The 21,643-nt window shown below is 38.5% G+C and overlaps 1 protein-coding gene and 1 long non-coding RNA gene across 10 annotated transcripts in view; one reads left to right on the forward strand and one right to left on the reverse strand.

The window, feature by feature from the left end:
• The window catches only part of LOC149267857 (uncharacterized), a 43,747-nt gene extending 35,792 nt beyond the window's left edge, over positions 1–7,955 (reverse strand). The window contains exons 1-3 of one of the 9 annotated variants that reach the window (XR_016270967.1): positions 7,026–7,937; positions 6,684–6,973; positions 6,389–6,608 (exon numbers count right to left, since the gene is read on the reverse strand). This is a non-coding gene — a long non-coding RNA (uncharacterized LOC149267857). Of the gene's footprint in view, positions 1–6,388; positions 6,609–6,683; positions 6,974–7,013 lie in introns of all 9 variants that reach the window. The other 8 variants (XR_016270966.1, XR_016270962.1, XR_016270965.1 and 5 more) reach the window with 8 other exon arrangements.
• LOC108620244 (uncharacterized) lies at positions 4,984–6,114 on the forward strand. The gene has a single exon (XM_018017150.2). The coding sequence runs from the start codon at positions 5,183–5,185 to the stop codon at positions 5,846–5,848; it is 666 nt and encodes a 221-aa protein (XP_017872639.1). The 5' UTR covers positions 4,984–5,182; the 3' UTR covers positions 5,849–6,114.
• Positions 7,956–21,643: the final 13,688 nt, after the last annotated feature.

The raw sequence follows: 21,643 nt of genomic DNA on the forward strand, positions 1-21,643 counted from the left end.
CATATTGTATTCATTAATTATACCTATGCAAACTACTCTATGTACAATATCAGCCATTCCAGGGTATATCGAGTCAAGTGCAATATCCCAATCGAGCTAATAATATATAATAAACCACACAAATGCTGTTTATGAGTTAAGGGAACCTCAAGTAAGTGGCACAATGTGCGCATATTGAATGACTTCGAACCGAACGACGCCGATGACTATTGCAATGCCTACGACGATTCCCATTTCGAGTGCGTCTCGTCTCGACTTGAGCTTCGCGAACTAATTTTGATACGCGTCGCGTGACACAATTTCCAAGTGTGCAAGACGAGTGGCTGGGAGGAGTGGGGCTCGGCAGCCATGGCCGGCCAGGGGCAGCCAAAGGGGCACAGGAAGTGCACAGACTTGGTGCGGCTTTTGACTGAACATTAAATGGTAAAAAAAAGCTCATAATTAATATGGAGAACGTTGACAGTTGTCGTAAATGGTGAACCAACTTCCGATCGACAGCTCAACGCAAATTTGGCAGAACTCCCTGGACGTGGCCAGTGCGCGAGCAGGCGGAGGCGACGAGGGGTGCCAGAAGCCTCTGCTGCAGGTGCCTGACGACTTGAAAATTGTTGATGCGCATGGCAAGTGCCACCTGTGGTGGGGCATAACAAACAATTCAACCGGAGAAGCAACAGAAAGGGAGAGGAATAGTGACGCTGTGTGTGCGAGAGAGAAAGAGAGAGAGTGTGTGTTCAAGGGAAATGAAGAAGCAAACGCATAAATAAAGCAACTTCAATGCAGCAAAGCAGTCAATTTGAATACCCTAACTAATTTTGTGTTTCTCATGAACTTAAAACTGACAACTTATATAAGTTTAGTTTGTTTGGTATTTCTTATTATCTAATAATATTAGATAATTTTATGATTATATTTTGTGACAGTCATGTGTTCTGTGTGGGTCTCTGTTATTCTCATCAACCTCAATATAAATCTATTTCTTCCAAATTTTTTTTGCAGGGCGACAGGGGGAGAGAAAGTGAAAGCACGAGAGAGAAGAGAAGAGCAGAGAGAGAGAGAGAGAGAGAGAGAGAGAGAGAGAGAGAGAGAGAGAGAGAGAGAGAGAGAGAGAGAAAGCGAGAGAAAGAGAGAGAGAGAGAAATAAGAGAGAGAGAAGAGAGAGAAGAGAGAAAGAGAGAGAAAAGGAGAGAGAGAGAGAAGGAGAGAGAGAGAGACCTCTCTCTCTCTCTCTCTCTCTATCTCTCTCCTCTCTCTCTCTCTCTCACTCTCTCTCTCTCTCTCTCTCCCTCTCTCACTCTCCTCCACTCTCTTTATCTATATATTCTATCTCTATCATTTAAATTTTCTCTAAATTTCTTCTAAAATGTTTCTAAAATGTCTCTTTTCTTTATCATTCTCGTTCTATATTTCTCCCACTCTCGCTCTCATTCTCTCTTTGTGCCTCTCCTACTTTCTAGGTCTACTCTTACTTTTCTTCCATTCCTTATATCTGTTCCTCTTGTTTCACTCAATCGCTTACAACTTCTATAGATTTTACAGTTTCTTAACATTAGTACATTACAGAAACCTGTTGAAGTTAATGCTCATGCTTAACATAACATTCTCGTGTTAGTCATAATAAATATAATCAATAGCGGCTCAACAACTTTCAAATCAACATCGCTCGCAACATTTGGAAGAAATGTTCAAGCGTTACCAACTTGTTATCAAAGTCAAATTACCCCGTAAAGCTCAGCCCAACACTTAACTGAAAAATGAAAAAAGATTTTTTTCAACAAGAGAGAGAGAGAGAGACGAAAATAAATAAAATGTCGTTGGAAGGAAATCCCATTAATGACAAAATCGATAAATTAATTTGTTTTCATCGACAAAATGCATAAATAAATGTAAATAAACAAATCACACACACATGCACAGACAGCAGACGAACACATACACAAAGTGCCGTTAAGTAAAATATGATCTTTAGTTTTTTTGATTCTTGTTGTTGTTGTTTGTATCATTGTTGTTGCTGCTGCTGTTGGTGCTGCTGTCGGATTTAGAAATATGAAATTAATTAAGCTCCATTCCAATTCCCAGACAGAATCAATAACTTAATAAATTGCTTAATGAAATGCGCGCACAAACGCAACGGGTGGTGTTCGATGATGCTCTGTGGTGCTTGATAATTTTTCATTGTAGCTTCGCTCACTTCGTCAATGAAGCTCTGTTGACACTTTAATAAAAAATTTTCGTCTTTTATCCCAAATCAGTAGAAAAAAATGCCCTTAAGCCCTCTGAGGGCAGCTACGTTCGTATGAATGCAAAATTAGTAGACTTTATGTTACTGAGTCTTGGATATCTCGATAATCCTTAGGAGAATCGTTATCTTGGGGCTGTGAATAATATAAATAATAGGTAATAAAAGATACATATATAAAATCAACATGAGGTATTGTAAGAGTTTTCGCTCGTTTTGTGTATGCTTTAGAAAATATTTATTATTCTTTATAAAGTTATAGTTTCTAGTTTTTCCCTTTAAAAATATTTATTATATAGAGGTATTTTTTTTATTCTCATAAAATGCATTGTCTGTGATATTCTAAATATTTTTCGATACCTTATTTATCTACTAAATCTTTGCTCAACATCATCTTGGATCTTCATCCTCTTCAGTTTCATGGGCAAGAAGAAGTTTCGCAATACTTTTTGAACGCACCTCGCATAAGTAAGTTTTATATAGTAGCTCCTCACATATGCATGGCACAAAAGAGCAGAAAATTGAGCATTTGTGGTTCGCAAGTGCAGATTAAACAACTTTGCTTTGAAATTAGCAAAAACATTTAAAACATTAGCTAGAGAGCAGTCTTAGCGCAGCTCTAGAACATTCTTCAGTTTCCTCTTCCTGGCTTTACACAACTATATATAATTAACATAGTTGACATAGTTTCCATATAAGCTCGCATGAGTGTTATGCACGTTTTGATTCAAAAATTGCATTGCAATATTTCAGCTGGATTCTGATATACAATATTACTATCAACATCGTTAGATCAGATATTTAGTTAACATTTAACTTGAATTTAATTTCATAGATGTCTAATTACAATTCGTAACTCTTTGAAGGCCGACAAGTCGATACCATTTCCAACACGTGTCCAGACATTTGTTTGCATTTCACATGGCACTAACTGCAGCATTTATCAAGTGCTTTGTTTTGACTCTCGCAGCTTGTTATCAACGGCGGCAACTGTAAATGGCATTAAAGCAGCAGCAGCAGCAGCAGCAATAGCAGCCCGCAATGTGACAAGCGGATTATGCAATCATATATTTAGATAGATGCTAGAGATAGAACATCAATTGGATGCTGCTGCTGCTGCTGCTGCTTGCAGCCCGGAAAAGTCAATCTGAAAGAACTTCGGGGAGCAACAGCAGCTGAGCAAATGAAACCGGGGTCCAACAATTTGCCACATTGATATTTAAATATGCCGTTGCATTAATCATGAAATTACTCCAACAAAACAGTGCAGCTCGCAGTGCATTTAAATGCATATTAATGCAGCAAACGAGGTATCTGTCCATGGATTAGTCGCCGCGTCAATACCCTAGGTTTGATAAGTAAAGATTTGCAAGCAAAATTTTCGATAAAGAATACAAACAAATTTGAGATGGATAATGGACAAAATTTTTTTTTTATATTTTGAATTTTTTTAGGACATAAGTAGGCAGGCAAGTCTATAAAAATAAATTTTATAGTAGTATAGATCAATTTAGATGTATGTAGATAATCTCAACTATACAGACACAGACATCAAGTTAGTCCGCCTTTCAGCCTAAAGTCTCACAAGCTGACTAACAAGCTCAATATACCCCTTTATGGGCAAAGGAACCACGGCTACTGCTGCTGGTGTTGTCTGTATGTATTCGCCATAGCTGACGATGTCGTGTCATGTCATGTCGTGTCCGCTCTTGACACTCATTAGCCGGACTCACGGCAGTGGCCGATTCGTATGCAGAGACAACATCTCAATGGTGCATTGGACTACATTCAATCAGAATGAGTCGTATTCCAGCTGTTGACTGCCGATCAGTCGAACATCACGCCTCGGCCCGCCCCTCGCCATGAGACCACCCTCTATTGCAGCAGCAACAACAGCAGCAGCACCAGCTAGATCGTTTAATTGAAATAATTTTCTATAATTAAACAATTAAATCAACAAATCAGCAAAATCAACGCCTGAGCTCTGTGAGTAATGGCATTTTGGCATCTCGCACACAGTTGAATCAACATTCGACCAAGTCACGAACCAATGAGTCAAATATCACACATTGCACGAAATACATACATCTGATTTGCAATTTAGACTACGATGCGTACTCGTTCTTCAAGTAGGAATTACCTATCCTCTGAAATAATTGGCTAAAATTGTTAATTTACCTAGTTCGCACGGCTACAGCATGTTCCAATTGTGTGCAATGAAAGCAAATGCTTTTATTATTTGGGCAGCTTTGCAACTTACTTTATTCCGGAAACTTAAAATGTCGAAATTTATAGAGTTTTCAAATTTTCTTTGAATGGAAAAACTTGTCACATATTTGTAAGCAAGCAAACCTATAATTGTGCTTTATAGAACTCGAACTGTTTTACACTGAAATGTGATTGAGCTAGTGCTATTTTATATCTACATTATATAATTATACTGTTATACAGTTGCTATACTGTAAAACTGTTATATTGTTCTACCTATTATACTGTAAAACTGTTATACTGTTTGGCTTTTACGGCGTAAAACTGTTATACTGCAAATTTCTGTACTACAAAACTGGTATTCTTTAAATGTATAATACAAAAATTTGTTATACTGCAAAAACTGTTATACAATAAAACTGTTATACTGCTATACTGCTATAATACAACTGTCATACTGCAAAATGGTTATACAAAAGTCTTTTGTTGAGATTTTGAAGCTACCAACTTGATTAGTTTGTTGTCAAAATCATGGAGTATTTCAGATTTATTTATCATCAAGCTGACATTTTACATAGCATCTAGTTTCATTTCAAAATTTTTGTATAGTTATATACGTTAATGAAAATAAAAAAAAAAAAAAAAAAAGGAAACCAATATTTGTTCATCGTTCATCAACGTATATAGTTCAGAAATATATAGTAGTTGATATACATAGATATATAGTTATATATCTGTATGTGTATTTATGTTCATATATATGCATTATTTTGGTCAAAATTCACTGTTTGTAACATGTTGGGATTGCGGCTGAAGCTGCATATGTTATTACTACTGCAGTTGAATTTGCGCAGCGTTGGCTCCACATTAATGGATACACCCTCCGAGCCGGAAATGCCAGAGCGGTGTAAATATCTGCAGACCTCCAATGAGGTAATGTTTCAGAAGTGCAAAGGAAAATTTCCGCTGGTGGCTTACACGAAATTCCGTGATACATTCATGAAGCAAACGGATCGCATGGCACTCTTTATGCCGGAATCATTGGATCATATTCTGGTGTCCTTGAAGGAGTCCCAGTTGCACTACTGCTACAGCATCCAAGTGCTCGAGGTTAATGAGTACTTATGCTTCGACGAATTCGGCGGCAAGCGCACTGTCAAGCTACGATCGGCCCGAATGTATTGCTTTCCATTTCACATCCAGCTCACAGATGACCTGATGCATGAGTGTATACTGGAGCGTGATGGTGTCACTGAATCAGTACTGGAGGCAAATACGTTGCGAACGAAGCGCGGCATTATTCATTATACCTTCGATAATGATTCAGCCGTTCGCTATTTAATGTCAAAGCAAAATGTCATGATCCAAATGTTAGTCGTGTTGGCAATGTTGTCCTATTTTTAAATATAGCGTAAGCCGGAGAGGTCGAACAAGACAGGATGGTTGAGCAATATTAATCGGGCATCAGAATCAGGCATAAGTTAGTGAGTAGCCGAGCTTTCCACAAAGAAATGTCAAATATAAGATACTGCGAGCCACACAGCGAGAACAACATCGAATTTTCAAACACTGATTAACATTATTGTAACGAAAAATAGGCCAAGCAATCGGCAACTGGTGAATAAAATTGAACGAGCTGTTAACAGCTAGTGTTAAAAATTTTTTTTAAATCGAGCTTTTATCTATGTCGAGAAATCTCTAAACGGCAACTTTGGGCAGCGAGTAACTAGTGAAAAGCTAAAGAGTGACAACCGGCCGAAAGTAACGACTGTTAAAAAAAAGTAACGAATAAATTTCAGCGAGTAGATAGAGCGTAAATTTTAGCTCTCGCTCTAGTTCTAGGAACGAGTGAATTGGAAAGAGAAGCGTGAGAAATAGTAGCTAGAAAAAAAAGTAGCGAATAAGAAAATAGTTACAATTGCAACGAGTTACAAAAAGACAAACCTGCTGCCAGCTGCCACTTGCCACTTGCCACTTGCCACTTGCCACTTGCCATTTGCCATTTGCAAAATTTCCAACGATGCACTCAGCTGGTATCTAAAATCTCGCTCTCCGTTGCCCCAAACGTCGAAGCCTTTACCAATTAAGGGTCGTAAATATTTATACGCATCTCATATTCCGGGCCATTGTGTGAGGCCAGGCCATTAAGATTGATCGGGCTAAACTGCAGAGTTCAAACAGAGCGTAGAGGGAGCTAAGCGGAAGCCGCAACGAGTTCGTTCGAGTCGGAACAACTTACATGGAATCCAAGCGAATATCTTTCGGTTCTGTGCAATTTTCTTCCGCTGTCGCTTAATATTAATATCAATATTATCGTCCATGCATGCCAAGTATTTATTTAGTGAGCATTAAGAGCCATTTCATGGCATCCATTTTTGGGCTACGTGCTCAATATCAACGGCTTCACATCGGGCACGCCTCCACCCTCAGTGAAGACAATGCACAGAAATCGCCTTTAGTGGAGCTCACTCACATCACGTTGCATTTGGGAAGTCGGTCACCTGCGTCTGGCGTGCGTATCATTTCCATCTATTCACACACAGATGCACATATAGCATAGTCTACATACATACATACATACTGTAGCTCCAATTTCCAATTTCAATTTCCATGCCCCATTCAGGCGATTAGCGGTTCGATGCAAGGAAAAGCCTTGGCGCGTGCATTGCCCTGGGGTGAACAGCGGTACGGGGGCAGGGTTAGCAGGATTCGACGGAACACCAAATTTGAATGCGATCGCCGAGAGTTGTTGACACATCGCGCTTGGCCACAATTTGCATGTAGCAAGTCCGCAAATGCCGTTGCGTGGCCTCCTCGCACAGTGCTCCACATGGGAGCGTGTCGCGATTTGAATATTTGGTAATCTCTTTTTAACTGCTAGTTAAATTTGTGGCACTCTGTGAATTGACGGCTGCATTGCTTTTATTACCATCGAGGCGTTGTCAGCTGCTTGTTAACTTTGACACGAACACAACTGGTTATCCACTTGGAGTGCCGATAAGACAACCACACTTAACTGATAGTGACATCAAGCCGTTGACAACTAGTTTAATATAAATTCTGTGTCGCAATCGATTACCATTAAAAGAAGGAATTCAAGACTTGAATGCAAAAGTAAACACTTTTCAATTTTAAATAAAATTTGGGAGAGATATTGTTTGATGTGTGCACATTTTGAATTTCTGAAAGCTAATGTGAAGTGTTTGTTGAATCACAGCAAGAGTAGATATACTATTAAATTTACTTTCTGAATGAACGTTGTGCTTTGAGTGCAACAGATTTATTCTGGCACAAAACTCTTGACAAGCAGTCAAATAAATTTTTTATGTAACACTAAATTATCGTTTAGAGATATCGAAATCTGTGGGTTAATTTTGACAGAATGGGTAGAAGATATCTATGGGAATCTTTGATTGAAATCTAGCTAGTCAACATTAAGGAACATCGACAAGGCACAACTTTAAATGCTGCTCAACTCTTGTATGGGAATTTAGTAGAGTTAGTTTCTCTGTAATAATTGGGTATTGCTGAAATGGACAGCTGTACAAGAAAACTTTACCAGATATGATTTTTCAAATTGTTGCCAACTGCTGATTAAATTTAGCAAAGGCTAAAGCACAACCACATTTAACTAGCAGATGAATCTGATGATTTGACATCAATCAGCTGACAAGCACTTGCCATGCAAATGGACATTGAACCACTGTGCCTATTGTCAAAGACAATGCAAACAGCATCCACAATTGAGCAAGCCACGACGAAATGTTTTCTTCAGTTGCTTTTTTTTTTTTTTTATTTCGTCTAGATCTGCTTATTTGCATGTCCAGTGCTCAATTGTTGTTGTTGTTGCAGATGCTGGTGTTGTTGTTGGTGGGTTCGGTGTTGGTGTTGTAGCTGTGGGCGCATTTCAATTTCGAACGCTTTTCAATTTCAATTTTTGCCGCCCGCTGTCAATTGTTTGTCACGTGTACGCCGCAATCGTTCGCTATCCGGCGTAACTGGCACACTCGAGTTCAATCGAATGCCACACACAGCAGGTGATGCTGCCTCTGCCGCTGCCGCTGCCTCTGCCGCCGTATCATTTGGCCAGTTGGTCAGGTAATTGCGCAAATGCGCAATGCAAACGAATTGCCAAAGCCATTTGCATAAATTTCACTTGCATGGAGAAGGCCGCACAGGGAACACTCCACACTTAGCACTCCAGAGTCGGTCACTCGATTGCGATTGCGTAATGCCTGCCGTCACTTGCCACTTGCTACTTGCTACTTGCTACTTGCCACTTGCCTCTTGCTACCTGCCATTTGCCACTTGCAGCATCAACTGCTGGCTTGGCTTGGCCGTCATAAACATAAACAATGATTAGGCGGCAGCTGATGCTCCTCCTGCTGATGCTGATGCTGCTGCTGTTTGATGGCCCATTAAAACGGTTTTCAGGCTCCCAAGCTGCCCAAAGTCCAAAAAAACCCATTTCGATTCTCATTCCCAGTCGCAGTGGCACTGCCAGTCGCAGTTCAGCCAACGCTATTATCAATTAATTAGTCAAATTCAAACACAACTGTACCACTCAAGCAGAACGACTCATTAAAGTCAGCTTAAGTTTTTATTGCTCTATAAAAATCTTTATGAATGATTATCAATTTACTTATTAATTATTGCATTTAATTTTCAAATATTAAAAATCTATCCATTTCCAATAGAACTCGACCATATGCCACATTTGAGAAGTCTGCGTGTGGGCCTTAGCTCAAATTTTTTTTGTTTATCCTGTATACGGCAGATTGAGATAAGGTACAAAAAACGATCGATTATAGATTCGTAAGACACACAGTTAAAGCCAATGCATGGGATTAAGAATTACTAGCTACTATTAAAAGAATTGTTGGTGTTTACTTGTAGGAATAGTGCTCCTATTAAATGGGAATTCAGGTGATCTTCGGAGCTACGATCACTGAATATAAATAATTTTGTTTAAAACGAGTCGATCTACTGCTAGAAGAAGCTTCCGATCTTTCTTCGTCTTACTCAAAGAAGTTTCAAGATTGATGAGTTCTTAATTAAATTCAATTAAAGCAAGTGGAAGCAAACTCTAGTAGGTTTAAAACAGTATTTTTTACATTATATTATTTTATATATATATATATATATATATATATATATATATATATATATATATATATATATATATTTTTTTTTTTTTTTTTTAATATACTTTAGTATCATGTTTTTTATATAATTTTACATTCTTATATGTTTCTACAATTTTTCACTTGGCTAACACCAAGATATTAGTCACACAAAATAGCTTATGATGGATGAGACTCACTATATTATACTACTCACTATATTATACAACTTTAACATCTAAAGATATCGAGATTCATAAGAGTTCAGACATCTAAATACCTAAAAGCTTCAGAAATGAAAACAAATGAGACGTATTATGAGTATCTAAATTTAGGAGATTTAATTTGCGTTACTTGCAAGACGAAAGGAAAACAAAGAAAATATAGAAATTAAATCATACGAAAAAAAAACCGGTAGAAAATGTTCAAGATATAAGTATATTCACGAACATATATCAAGTTGTCAGGCAAATCGAATGCGGCGACAGAGCTGCAAAGTTGTCTATAATTAAAACATTTCTTAAGGGCCCAGAGGTCGCGGCAGAAAAACAAATCATGTCAGATATCAACTAAAACAATAAGCGCCAATAAGCAGACAAAGCGAATGTGCAGTTAGCTTAACGGTGAAGCGTAAAGAAAAACATAAATAAAATACCTTCAACTAAGAGGAACAAAAAATGCCGACACAAAAAAAAAAAAAAAAAAAAAAAAAAAAAAAAACTAGCCAGTTCTCGACAAATCGATTTGTTGCTGTTGTTGTTGACATCTGAACTCTGGACCAGAAAAAATCTTCTTTTTGGGCTTTATAAGTTGTTGTTTTTTTTTTTTTTTTTTTTTTTTTTTTTTTTTGTGAACTTAAAGTACCGTAAGACTTTGATAAAGACGCAGACGACAGGTGTAGTCTCTAACTAGTCAGCTAACTCCTCTCTCTCTCTCGGTCTCTCCCTCTCTTTCTAGCTCTCTGCCTCTCTCTCTGCCCCTCTCTCTCTCTTGGTCTATTGTCAAGCGAAATATTTGTAACAATACAATTTTCGAATGTCTGGCGGCTTTTGTTTGGCTTGTTGTTTTGGGGCGGCAATCTGTTCGTTGACATTTATCAAGCCGAAGCTAAAGGAAAACAATAAGAAATACACACAGATATATATCGCTATATCTATATATCTACATGCGACTGATTTCAATCGCCGTAAAGCATAAAGCGTAAGGTGTAAAGCCCATCCCCCATTTCCAATCGATTCGCTTGGGTATTACATTTGAAAGCTATTTAAAGCGTCTTTTTGGCAATATATTTAGAAACATCTTAAGCATTAACTGCATGATGAAGCTCCACGATCATCACCGTCATTATTATCAATATTGGTTAGTATTGGTATTGTCATTATGTAGCTGCTAGTTATTGTTCGTTTTCTGAATTATATCACCGATATAAAAGAAAAAACCGACTGTAAATAATAAACAAACAACAAATATGAAGGGCGAAGCAGTTTACATTTTGAAATTGATTTCATTTTGCTAGGTATCGTTTTTTTTTTTTTTTTTTTTTTTGCTGGTTTTTTGCAAATATCAAAATACCAAAGAAAACTTTTAATAAAATCTGCTTTTGATAGCTATTTTTGGATCCTATGTCTTAGCCTGCAGCCATCTTTAACGTATGCAAATCTGAGCGATTGAAACAGATATCTCCGCCTCATATTCATCTGCTTCTTCTCTGACGATTGTGTGCAACAAGTGAATACAAGTGAGTTCAAAGTGAAAGAAACTCGATAGAACAGAAATAGATCTAAGCTGAACAGCATTTAGTATATGCTTTGCTTTCTTTGATAAATGAATAGGCTTAGGTTGAACATTAAGCTGCTTAAATTGGCTGAATATATACATATGTAGATATGTATATAAATATATATATATAAATAAATACATATACAAATGTATATCCCTTAAGTGATTGTGCGCTGTCGATAGATTCTCAAAACCTTGATTCACATAATTTAGTAGATATCGGCTTTTCGCATCAGAATGAATAGATTTTAGCTGCTTTGATTTGTAAGATACTAAATAAGCCTATTCCATGATGTAATATATATTTACATATTGTAATGCATTCCATCGTGTCTTTGTTTGCTTTGTTTCATACTGCTGGAATTTTATTCCTGAATTGTTGAAGATTCGAAAGATTTCATTGAATACACACATTTACAGAGTAATTCACACTCTGTCAAAATGTGTAAAAAAAATGAAAATTATGTCATTTATGTTTATTGGGTCTGTTCAATTCAAATGAATTGAAATACTTTAAAAGATAAGATAATATTTACATATAACAATTTACAATTTATTTTGTAAAATTTACCTCAGTTTACATTATTTATATATTATTTATTATTTATTATTTATTATTTATTATTTATTATTATTATTTATTATTTATTATTTATTATTTATTATTTATTATTTATTATTTATTATTTATTATTTATTATTTATTATTTATTATTTATTATTTATTTATTATTTATTATTTATTATTTATTATTTATTATTTATTATTTATTATTTATTATTTCTTCTTTCTTATTTTTTATTTCTTATTTATTATTTGTTATCTAATATTATATATTATTTATTATTGATTATTAATTATTTTTTATTTTTAATTTTTTTTTTGTTTTTTAATTTTTTTTTTATTATTTATTGTTAATTATTTATATTTTATTATCAATCATCATCAACTTTTTTTTTTTTTCTACATAAACACCCTTCCCTCGTCCCTTCTCTCTGATCCCTCCCCTCTTTTAACTCTGACGTCTCTCTCTGCTTGATTATAGATTTGATATTTGTATTTATTTTACTTTTTTACACATTTTAATTCTTAATTATTGGATTTGTAATACATATCTTATATATGTATGTATATGTCTATTGCACTGATGAGCGATTGATTAGCTGATTGGCTTTCGGTGTCCACTTGGTCTGGCTGGCGAGCATTGTGAGTGTGTGGTGGCATGCGGCAATCGGCATGCAGCATGCAACATGGCCTAACAGCCGTCTGTCAATATGTGGCGCGTGGCAGCCGTTGGCTACTCGTCGTCGATGCTGTTGCTGCCTTTAGCCGGTTGGACTTGACTCAATTCGTCATTTAAATGATGCCACTGCCATTGGCAGCACTTAGCGCAACATCAACTCAAATTGCAATAGCAACAGCTTGCAGCAGCATCTGTAGCAGCAGCAGCAGCAGCAGCAGCAGCAACAGCAGCAGTCGAGCAAGGAACGTGCCGTGCCAAATTAATTGCTTCGTTAGATGGTCAGTGGCAATGTGTGGCAGTTGGGGCAGAGGCAGCGCCTCGAACCGCTTTGGCTATTTTGCACACTTCCGCTGAGCGCCATGCTGGCACTGCCCAACAGCGATTGACAAATTTCCAAATGCCATTAAGAAGGCGTTGCATGCAACATTTGCTGCAGCCTCTCGCCCCGTCTCAGGCTATGGCTTCGCCAGAAACAGCTCTCATCTTCTATGTCCGGGGCTGCACTAAAAACAGGTGGCCATAACCGGGCTACCAGGCTAGGCGAGCTAGCCGAGGCCAGCCGGGCCAGTTGCCACATGCCACATGCCACAGCAGCTTGCCACTAAATCACGAAGGCGCTCGCCTTATATTTCATTTGTTTGCAAATTTTTGGACAATCAAGTGCGCCGTTTATAACTTTATCATTTGAACCGGCTTCGGCTGCGGCTACGGAGTTGGCTTGATAAGCATCTTCGGCTAGCTGCCACATGCCACAGCACAGACGGCGCATTCCACTCGTCTCAGCGGCTGCTGCGACTGCTGCGGCGGCTCGTTATTGGCTTGCTTAATTAATGATGCAGCTGCCCGCTGCTAACAAGCAACTGGCAGCATCTTAACTGGGCGCTACACGCCTGACACGCCCCATCATCGCTTGATTTGAGCTTTTCCAAATTGCAATCAAGCTACTTATAGATGGGGGGCGTGTCGCCTGCCTTCACAAGCACTACAACCACTACAACTGCTTCCTCTGCCTCACCATCCACTTGAACCTCACCCACATAAATAAGTGGGGGCAGCGAAATAGAAAAGAAGAAGAAGCTGAAACAAAGTCTCGCAGTGCCTTTGCCCATTATCTGGGCAGCATCTAAGATCTGTGAACGAGCATGTTACTTAGCTTCGACTCCTCTCCAATAACTATAATTCAAGATACAATCAATTTGAGCTTGCCCAAGATTATTATCTGCCTGTATATATCAAACACTAACGGCCAGTGCCCGGCTTTGTGCCCGGCTCAGCTTAGCCAAAGCGAACTTCAATTTTGTGAAATGCATAAAACGAAATTGAAATCTATAAATACATTTTATGCGATTCTATTGCCAAGAGTTCATTTTCCCTCTTTGCCTATTGAAGAAGAGACTTCTTCTAATTCATTCTATTCAAATTCCTATTTTATTACCCATTGAAAATGGGAAATCAGGGTATAATGGTTTTGTGAAAAAGTATGTAACGGTCAGAAGGAGGCGTGGCAGACCCCATAAAGTATATATATTCTTGATCAGACGAGCTGAGTCGATATAGCCCTGTAGAATATCAGCTTAGAGGGTTCCGGGTATCTCCTAGTCGAGCAGTCTCGACTGGAGCCGTCTTACTTGTTTTTTTTTTAATTCTGCTCAACTTTTAATTTCTCATCAATTCTATATGCAAACTTCATATAGAAAATCTTTTCTCTAACACTTTCGACTCATCTACGTCAAATTCTAATTCAATTAGCTTCACAGCTATAATATCTTCAATGTGCTATAATCTTTCAATCAGTTTTATTCAAAGAAACATTTTTTGCTGTCATCTTTGGTCTACTAGAATTTTATATTCTTTAAGAGAAAATATTTCAGAGCACAATGAAATTCAGCTTCAAATACAAAATATTTAAAATTCTGACTTCTTGCTGTTAACAGTGCCTTAACATGCCTTTAACATTAAACTGCAGAAGCTCTCCTTTGCACTCAATTACATAAGTTTTTAGCATCAAGCATGCATTTCATATACTTATTATGCAATCAGAAGAAGTTAGAGTAAGAGAAAGAGAGACGGGTAGAATGAGTGTGTATGAGAGAGAGAGAGAGAGAGAGAGAAAGAGAGAGAGAGAGCTGACAATTGTATGTATGTATATCATGCTAAATAATGTGTAAATAAAAATGCTCGGGATACAGTAAAAATCACAGCAATAACGAATGTTTACCTGCCGGCGAATAGCTGTAACGTGTGTATAACACAAATACACACGCATACACACACACCGACACACACACATTCAGCTTTATTACGCCACAAGAGAAGAGCCAAGAGTTGGACTACGAAATGCAATTACCCAAACCCAAGAGACAACAACTAGACATAGAGAGAAGGAGAGGGAGACGGAGAGAGACAGAGAAAGAGAGAGAACGAGAACCTTTGGCTCTAACGCAGCTGAGGAGGGGGCTCTGCAAGAGAGGGGGGCTGTTGGTGCGAAGCTTAGGCTTCGTCCACGTCGTGTTAATTGTCATAAAACGAAACGACGCATTCAGAACGTCGTTGTTTTCTTCTTCTTCTTCTTTCCCTACTAAGCTAATCGGCACTGTGGTTCATGTTCATTCTCTATGCATTGTCACATTCTTGGCAAATGCTTTGCCCCGCCCCGCTAGCGCCTTTGGTGAGCAAAGTTTATGGCAACATTATGCTAATAGGCAATTGTTTTTTTTTTTTTTTTTTTTTATTTCATTTTTTTTTTCGCGCCTTGCGCCACTAAAAACGAATAAAAAAAAATAGAGAAAATTATTTTTGATTATTGTACAACATTTACAGTTGAACGCAAGGCGTGGCAGCAGTAGAAGAGCAGGTGGGGAGGCGGAGGAAGCCGCTCAGACGCTTCATTCAAATACCATTTGAGAATTCTCAATATGGAAGCACATTTGATTAGCATATACAAATACACATAAACAATTTATCAATAGAGCCAGACAGCTGAATAGATAAGCGAGAGCGAGTGAGAGAGGGAGACTAGTAGATGACTCGGTTTGCTCAATGGCGGGCATTACGTGTTGTTCCGGCCATTCACTTGACCCAATTGATTTCGTAAATATTATTGTTAGTTCAGTTTATTTCGAGTCGCTTAGACAACTTTTTTTTTCTTGTTTCTTTTTCTTTTTTTTTTTTTTGCAAATTATCAAATGAAAATTATGATAAGAGCCAAATGCTAAGGAATTTCGTACGAATTTATATGTAGATTGTCCTATTCATATGCGACTTAGATCTGTGCGATGAGCTAACTTAAGTTTCATGGGTCTCATGGTTCTGACTGGAGACTGAGTAAAAGAGAATGTCTATGGGCTTTGCTTGGAGAAGCATAAGAATGGTATTCATATATCACTTGCTAAGTGAAACATCTCGCACAAATATGCTCAAGTATTTGCCCTTTAAGTAACTTTAACTCAAATTAAAAAGTTTTCGAAACCGAATTGCATTTGCTAAAGCCAAACTAAGCATTGCCAGTGGGTTCAAGGCCTTGCGGAATTTTAATATATTTAATTCACACAACGATAAAAAAAAAATAAAACTTCGCATGTTTCCTTAAAAGCAGCCAAAACCATCGACAGCAAAATTCAACTTTGATCAGCCTTAACTCAGCAGGCAACTTCAGTTTATTGACGGCATTCGTGATGTCATGATAAAGTCACAATGCAAATTTTTGTAGTGCAGCACTCAAAGGCCGCGAGGAGCGAGAAGCTGCAGGAGAAGTAGCAAGAAGCAGCCAAAGAGCATTTAACGCAAATTCCAAAAAGGAAAATGAAGTTGAGCAAAAAGGGAAATAAGAAGAGAGCAAAAATAAGAAACAAAAACTGAAAACTGGTTTCTCCCTTTTCCTTTTCAAATACAGTTGCTTTTCAAGAACGCGAGAAGCGACCAATATAGATATATATGTATACATATATAGATGTATATGTCTACTGAAAAGTTGTGTCCTCTCCAAAAAGGCAACGTTTGCTACAACATCAGAAGCTGAGCAAAGGGCGCAGCGAAGAATGAGGGGTGGGGGGCAAAGGCCAGACATAACTTTTTATTCATTTTTGTTTTTTGCTCTTTCTGAAGGCGTGTTTCAAAATATTTGAAAATTACATTTGGCTGCAAAGGAAGATGAAGCAGCATCAGCAGCAGAACCACTAACAGATATGCTGTTGGTGTTGATGTTATTTCTAATTTCGCTGATTTATAGCCTCAGCTGAGCGGCAGAGCAAGAGGAGCACGCTCCAGACTGGCTGGGGTTGGCTCCAGCATCAAAGTCACATGACCTGCCTGAGCCTGCCTTAATGGCTTTTTATTAGTCTCTCTCTCTTTCTCTCTCACGCAATCTCTCTCTCTCTCTCTCTCTCTCTGGGTCTCTGTTTGACTGGGCAGATCTTGTGCCATAAAATATGATTTTGCGTTTGTCTAACACCTCTGCACATGCATCCTTTTGGCTTCAGCCAGCTTTATCTAATGCAATTCATTATTGAAACTTACGAACAGCCAAAAATCTCTTCGTTTTCATTTAAAGTACAGTTAGCTAGACGTACATATGTATGTATGTTTATATGTACATATGATAATTTATTCCATATCTCAATTTGTTAGCAGTCTGACGCACTTGTAGATTCTTTCATTTGCGGTCTCTTTTGAGTCTTCTTCTTGCTTCTTAAATATATTCAATATTTTTGTTTGTACGTAAATTTATGTAAATATTGACGGCAAAGCAAAGCAAGACTTAAAGCAAAATATGCTCAGCTAAATATATATACATGAGCTCTATAGATAACGTGAATGATATAGATAAATATAAAGATACAGAAATAATGCTATATACTTAATATATATATAGATATAGATATAGATATAGATATAGATATAGATATAGATATAGATATAGATATAGATATAGATATAGATATAGATATAGGTATAGATATAGATATAGATATAGATATAGATATAGATATAGATATAGATATAGATATAGATATAGATATAGATATAGATATAGATATAGATATAGATATAGATATAGATATAGATATAGATATAGATATAGATAGATATAATTATTAGTTCTATAGAGTTATCACAGATAAGCCTTGCTTTTTCCCAACCAACTTTTAATCTTAGGCTAATAAACAAAACATGTTCATTAAGCGTGTTCCAGCTGAGCTGCATTACAAATGCTAAGCGCAAAATCTAATACCAACTCAAGCAGAGATTTATTATGGGCGTCATATGGCAAACTGTTCTGATTGATTGAGCAAGCGTTGAAATGAGTGAAATGCGAGCGTAATTGTGATATGCAGAGATTATTAAGAGCCGGCACTTAAGCAGCTGATGCGCTAGAATTCCTCAAGAGCCACCAACCGAGTTGAATGATGAGCGCAATGCAAGCTAAGTTGTCATTCAGAATCGGGCTGTTCACACCGCTGCAGCCAGGAGGCAGCACGTGGCAGGAGGAGGCCGGAGGTAGCCGGCAGGAGACGGGTGGCAGCAGGCAGCAGGCAGCAGGCAACAGGCGGCTGGGCAGCTAAGGCAATTATGCGAGCTGAGAAATGATGGCAACCCGGTAGCATGCACTCGCAGCCACCGTCGCTCGGCATTAATTGCATTCGCATTTGCCTGGCCAATTAATCTGCATGATAATCGTATTAATTGATGCTGCTTGCTGCTCGCTGCCCGCTGCCCGCGTCGACGTCGACGTCGTCATCGAGTCGGTTGCTCATAAATTTTATCTCCATTTGCCATCCAGAGGCATCAAATCAACGAATTGAGCAGATCTAATTGCAACGTGCAGATGGTGACTACATAATCGAATTGGCTTATCTTTTAGATATCCTGTAATAACCAAATCAGGATATGAACGAAAACTTGTTCAGTTAGATATTGTAAGAAATATGCTTTTGATGAAGAGCGATCCAAAGACACAGTCGTAAGACCTAAGTCCAACAGCAGAAAGTCTTGGTGCTAGAGAGTGCTTAGATAATAGGTGCTAGACTCTAGTTCTTAGACTGGTCTTAAGCCTATAGATCTTGAGGCTACCCCAGAAGGTATACTACAGATTCTCAACATTCGAGACTAGAAGCAGACGCTGATATACAAGACTTTTGATCCTGAGACTCATATCATTGACGCTAGAGCCAGATGGTAGATTGCCGATGATAAATCCTAGATGCTAGATTCGTGGCTCTAATTTCTAGCTAGATTTCCTAGGTCCTTGGACCTAGATCTGTCTTATATATTAAAGACTTTGGACCATAGACGGCACATAATAGATTTTAGATTGTAGATCCCAGACTCTTGGTCTTAGAGCCAATTATCTTGATTCTAGACTCTAGACTGCAGAATATAATCTACGGCTAATAAGCCAAAGTCTTTAGTCTTAGAATTTCGATCCTTACGCCGTAAGCTCTAGATCCTAGAGTCTAAGCCAAAGATTACAAAACTAGAACTCGGACTCTATATACTAGAGCTTGAACTCTATATACTAGAACCCGCCTGAGCTAGCTATTCGACCCTTGATCCTTAATTCCAGCTTAGCTGTGAAAGTTCTCCCCATCTCTCTCGCACTCCCCCCACGTTTATTTATAGAACTCTTCTAATTCACGTAGGTAAATGGCCTATAGCATAGATATCTTCTTTCAACTAAAACACTCATCTTCTTTTACACACGCATGCACAAATCAACGTTATGCTCATTGATTGCAGGGTATGAGTTTGCAAACAGATCTGCATCTGCATCAGCTGAACCCAAGCAGAAAGCGAAAAGGGGCAGCAGCCAATGCCCCAGCCCCAGCTCCAGCCAAGGCAAATTAAAAGAACGAGCAGAAGGCATAAAAACAAATCAAAAGCAATCTCGGCAAAGAGGCAAACCCAATGCCTTACATAGAGTCCAGGTCCAGCTAACAGTTCTGTTATACGCTGAAGAGTCCAAGGAAGAATCGTGGAAGGCCGCAGATAGCAGCAGCCCAAAAGCCGATGAACATCTGCGCCAAACGAACTTCACAAATGAAAGACGCAGAAGAAGAAGAACATGCAGAAAAAGTTAAGAAAAAACAAAAAATAAAACATAAATAAATAAGGAATCACAGTTGGGCCACAGACAACAGGATCAGGAAATTCCGGTTTGCACTTCTTTTTTTATTATTATTATAATTTCTGTTCTTCGTTCTCCTGACTTCTTTTACATTTGATTTTTCAATTTCTTTTTCTTTGTTTTCCTTTTTTATGCCTTCTATTTGTATTACCCGTTGCCCCTGCTTAATTTAAAGGGTATATTGCATGTTGCACTTTGATAAGGGCCAAACTAAACAAGGCAAAGTCGAAGCCAACTTAAAACTTAATACTCTACTCACACAGTGGCAAGAGGAGCATATTAGTTGCGTTTCGGTTGAGGTAACTGAATTCTTAATGGATCGATTAACGATTTCCTTTAACATATCAACTTAATGAACTTATCGTCTTAACTTTCTTCAGCTCTAATTACAGAGTATTGCACAGTCTGATCTGATTTTAACATTTTAATTTTCCTTAACATATCCTGCCTATTATTAAGTGTTGCATAGAGAGCATCTATTAGTCAAGTGTTGCACTTGTTTTTGCCTGCCCACTTTTTTTTTTGGCTTGATTACAATTTGGTATACCCTATAAAAGGCAAGTAAGGGAAGGGTATAACTAAACACAAGAAGTCACATCGAGTCGATTAAAAGTCATTAATCGATAAATATCGATATACAAGTTGAACCTTATAAAAGGAGGGATGGAGAGTTTGCTAACCATGCTATTGGTATACTATGTATAGGACAAAGGGAATCGACTTTAGATACGAATAAGATATAAATTGTTTTTCTAAATCGATAAATATCGATAACTATTTTATCACATCTTGCTTCTTATGCAACGATGGGTAGATTATACCAACTATACCATTTTTATTCTTAGCCTAAACTCATTTTGAGTTTTCAACCAACTGCCGCGTATCTAGCAGTCAGTCATTCCCTGTTCAAGCACTGTTACTTGCTTCTCTTTATTATTATTTTTGCGTTTTTCAATCAACGTCAGGCGATGCATCTAATGCCTGCACCAACTGGCCCAGAGAAACAGGAATTTGTGAGTGTGTGTGTGTGTGTGTATGTGTGTGTGAAGCAGCGCGAAGCTCACGAGGCATTGCAAGACGATTGCAACATTCTTGCGCCTCTCTCGCTTGCTAGCTCTCTCTTTCTCTCACTCTGTCACACTCGATGCCTCTCCTCCGCTCTCTCTCTCTCTCACTCTCTCTCTCTCTCTCTTTCTCTCTCTCTCTCACTCTCTCTCTCTCTCTCTCTGACTCTCTCGGGCTTTCTCAGTGTGCTCTGTTAGCCTTGTGCTTGGCTAGGTCCATGTCGCTGTCCGTGACTCGTTTGTTTGCTGGATCTGTGGCTATTTTTAAATCCGCAGCTTTAGCTGCTTCAACCGTCCGCCCGCAACGCCTCCTCTAGTCGATACCCTCCTGGTATTCCTTTGGCAAAGGATACACCGCTTGCCAAGTGGTTGGCCGCCTAATGTGCGGCTCGTTGGGTGGAACATTGCGAACAGGTTTTTGGTCATTGGCATTGGCCGCTTCTAACAGGCGGATGCTGTGACTCTGACTGCGATGCGAGTCGCTGCCGATGCTGCCGCTGCCGCTGCTGCTGCTGCTGCTTTTGCTGCTGCTAAACTTCTGGATTATTGATTGCTCTGGGTCTCTGGGCGAACTTGTGCGGTTTCCCTCTGTTCACATATGCCAGCGCCATACCCAACCAGACCCGCTGCAGCGGCATTGCCAAGGCATTTGCATTTGTCGCCTAGCCAAAGAAGTGAACGTCGGCAAGCCTCAGTAGGAGTCGAGGGAGTTGAGAGCTGGCAATTGAGCATCGGTAGTTGAAAGCTAAGAGGGCCGCGACTCGGCAGTTGCTATTCTGGGAATAGACAGTTCGCAAATGCGAGTCGGATGATTACAGAATCGAAATGGAAAGAAGCAGTTGGAAAATCAGCAGCTTAGACTGCCA

Source organism: Drosophila arizonae, chromosome X, assembly GCF_054131065.1.
Source record: "Drosophila arizonae isolate 15081-1271.41 chromosome X, UAZ_ARI_1.0, whole genome shotgun sequence".
In the NCBI taxonomy this organism is placed as follows: domain Eukaryota; kingdom Metazoa; phylum Arthropoda; class Insecta; order Diptera; family Drosophilidae; genus Drosophila; species Drosophila arizonae.